We start from the raw sequence: 2,117 nt of genomic DNA, 5'->3' as shown, positions 1-2,117 counted from the left end.
GCATCCACCATGGGTTTACTACTTAGTGATGCTTTGAACATTACCAGTTTGCTTATTGATGTGCTCAGGCTTGCTGTTGAGTGTGTTGGCACTTATATAGATTTGCCTTCAGAGGCACCATCCATCATTGAGGATAGTCGCCCCCCTCCAGGCTGGCGATTTGAGGATGTTGTACTTCGATACAGGCCTGAACTTCCTCCTGCCCTTCATGGCTTGAATTTCATAATTTTTCCAGCGATAAGGTTTGCATTGTAGGAAGGACAGGAGCTGGAAAATCTAGCATGCTTAATGCTTTATTTTGAATTATGGAATTGAAAAGAGGAAGAATATTAATTGATGATTGTGATATTGCAAAGTTTGGGCTGGCTGATTTTGCGTAAAGTTCTTGGCATTATACCACAGTCCCCTGTTTTGTTTTCAGGTATATTTAAGATATAATATTTTCCATCGTATTTTCATATTGGCAACTTAGGCTGGGATTCTGTTCTTTTGTTTCTAAGTTACCAACTGACCAGAGGGAAGAGTATGTTGAACAATAATGTTGTAAGGATGGACTTATTTCTTTTTTTATTATTATTATTATTTTTACTTATGGTAAAATGGACTGTAGATCTTGAATTTTTTAAAGCTAAGAGATCTGTTTTGGCCATAAGTGGAAAGAATCTTTTGGGCAGGAAGGGAATTCTAACTCCTTTTAGAACCACATATTAAAGGTTATTGATAATTTGATTTTTATAAAATACAGTAAGGGAAAAAAACGAATGAGAAAATAAGGATAAATATGTTAACATGAAAGTTAAGAAATTCGTTGATCTACTTGAGTGAAGATTGGAATACTTGTGATGTCAAAACTGGAAAGCAATAATACGTGAGGGTGTTGTTGATTTTTATAATTTTTACTCTGTAAATTGTGAAGCATATTAAACTTTGAATTAATGTAATTGTATTTATATTAAGCTTAATTTAATTTTTTATAGGAACTGTAAGGTTTAATCTTGACCCTTTTAATGAACACAATGATGCTGACCTCTGGGAGGCTCTGAAGAGGGCACATTTGAAGGATGTGATGCGCAGGAATTCTTTGGGGCTGGATGCCGAGGTAAATTATGATTTTTTATTACACCTGGCTTTTTTTGTACAGAACCATTTCTATTGCTGAGTATTTTTACAATGGTCAATAAGTGATGTTTTATTGAAAGCAATATAATATTTATGAAAATGTACTTTGTTTAGGTCTCTGAGGCAGGCAAGAACTTCAGTGTTGGGCAGAGGCAACTGTTGAGTCTCTCTCGGGCATTATTGCCTAGATTAAAGATATTGACGAAGCCACTGCAGCAGCAGATGTTAGAATAGATGCCCTCATACAGAAAACAATTCGAGAGGAATTTAAATCGGGCACCATGCTCATCATTGCTCATCGTCTTAACACCATCATAGACTGTGATCGGATTCTTTTGCTTGATCGTGGTAAGGTAAGCACTGTATTTATATGGTACTGCTGGTTAAATCTTATAATATGGTTATCATTTGGCACTAATGTAAGTAATACTAATGCTCATTATACAACATAAAATAATACTGATGCTAGCTTCTTATGTTTAAAGGTTCTTGAATATGATACCCCTGAAGAACTGCTATCAAATGAAGGCAGTTCGTTCTCTAAGATGGTGCAAAGTACAGGAGCCGCAAATGCCCAATATCTACGCAGCTTAGCACTCGGGAGTAAGTCAGATAGGGAAGAGAGTAAGCATAATGATGGCCAGAAAAAATGGCTTGCTTCGTCTCGCTGGGCTGCTGCAGCTCAATTTGCCCTTGCCGTCAGTCTCACCTCATCACAGAATGACCTAAAAAGATTGGAAGTGGAAGAAGAGAATAGCATACTCAAGAAAACAAGGGATGCTGTGATAACTTTGCAGGGGGTTTTGGAAAGGAAGCATGATAGAGAAATCGAGGAATCTTTAGACCGATACCAAATATCCTCAGACAGTTGGTGGTCATCACTCCACAAGATGATTGAAGGTATGTATAACTTTGTGCCATCTTTTACATAACCTTCCCTTGCAATGAAATTTTTGAAAGATTAAATTCTGAGACCACTTCATTTTTTGTCCATGAAT

General features: G+C 36.8%; 1 protein-coding gene across 1 annotated transcript in view; it reads left to right on the top strand.

Moving 5' to 3' along the window:
* The window catches only part of LOC107468107 (pentatricopeptide repeat-containing protein At3g09040, mitochondrial), a 9,903-nt gene extending 8,151 nt beyond the window's left edge, over positions 1-1,752 (top strand). Inside the window, exons 3-5 of the mRNA XM_016087341.3 lie at positions 978-1,099; positions 1,234-1,472; positions 1,605-1,752. Coding sequence (XP_015942827.1) covers positions 978-1,099; positions 1,234-1,353 — 242 coding nt within the window. The 3' untranslated portion in view covers positions 1,354-1,472; positions 1,605-1,752. The remainder of the gene's footprint in view (positions 1-977; positions 1,100-1,233; positions 1,473-1,604) is intronic.
* Positions 1,753-2,117: the final 365 nt, after the last annotated feature.

This window comes from Arachis duranensis, chromosome 10 (genome assembly GCF_000817695.3).
Source record: "Arachis duranensis cultivar V14167 chromosome 10, aradu.V14167.gnm2.J7QH, whole genome shotgun sequence".
NCBI lineage: Eukaryota > Viridiplantae > Streptophyta > Magnoliopsida > Fabales > Fabaceae > Arachis > Arachis duranensis.
This window is presented reverse-complemented; position numbering and strand designations above follow the sequence as displayed.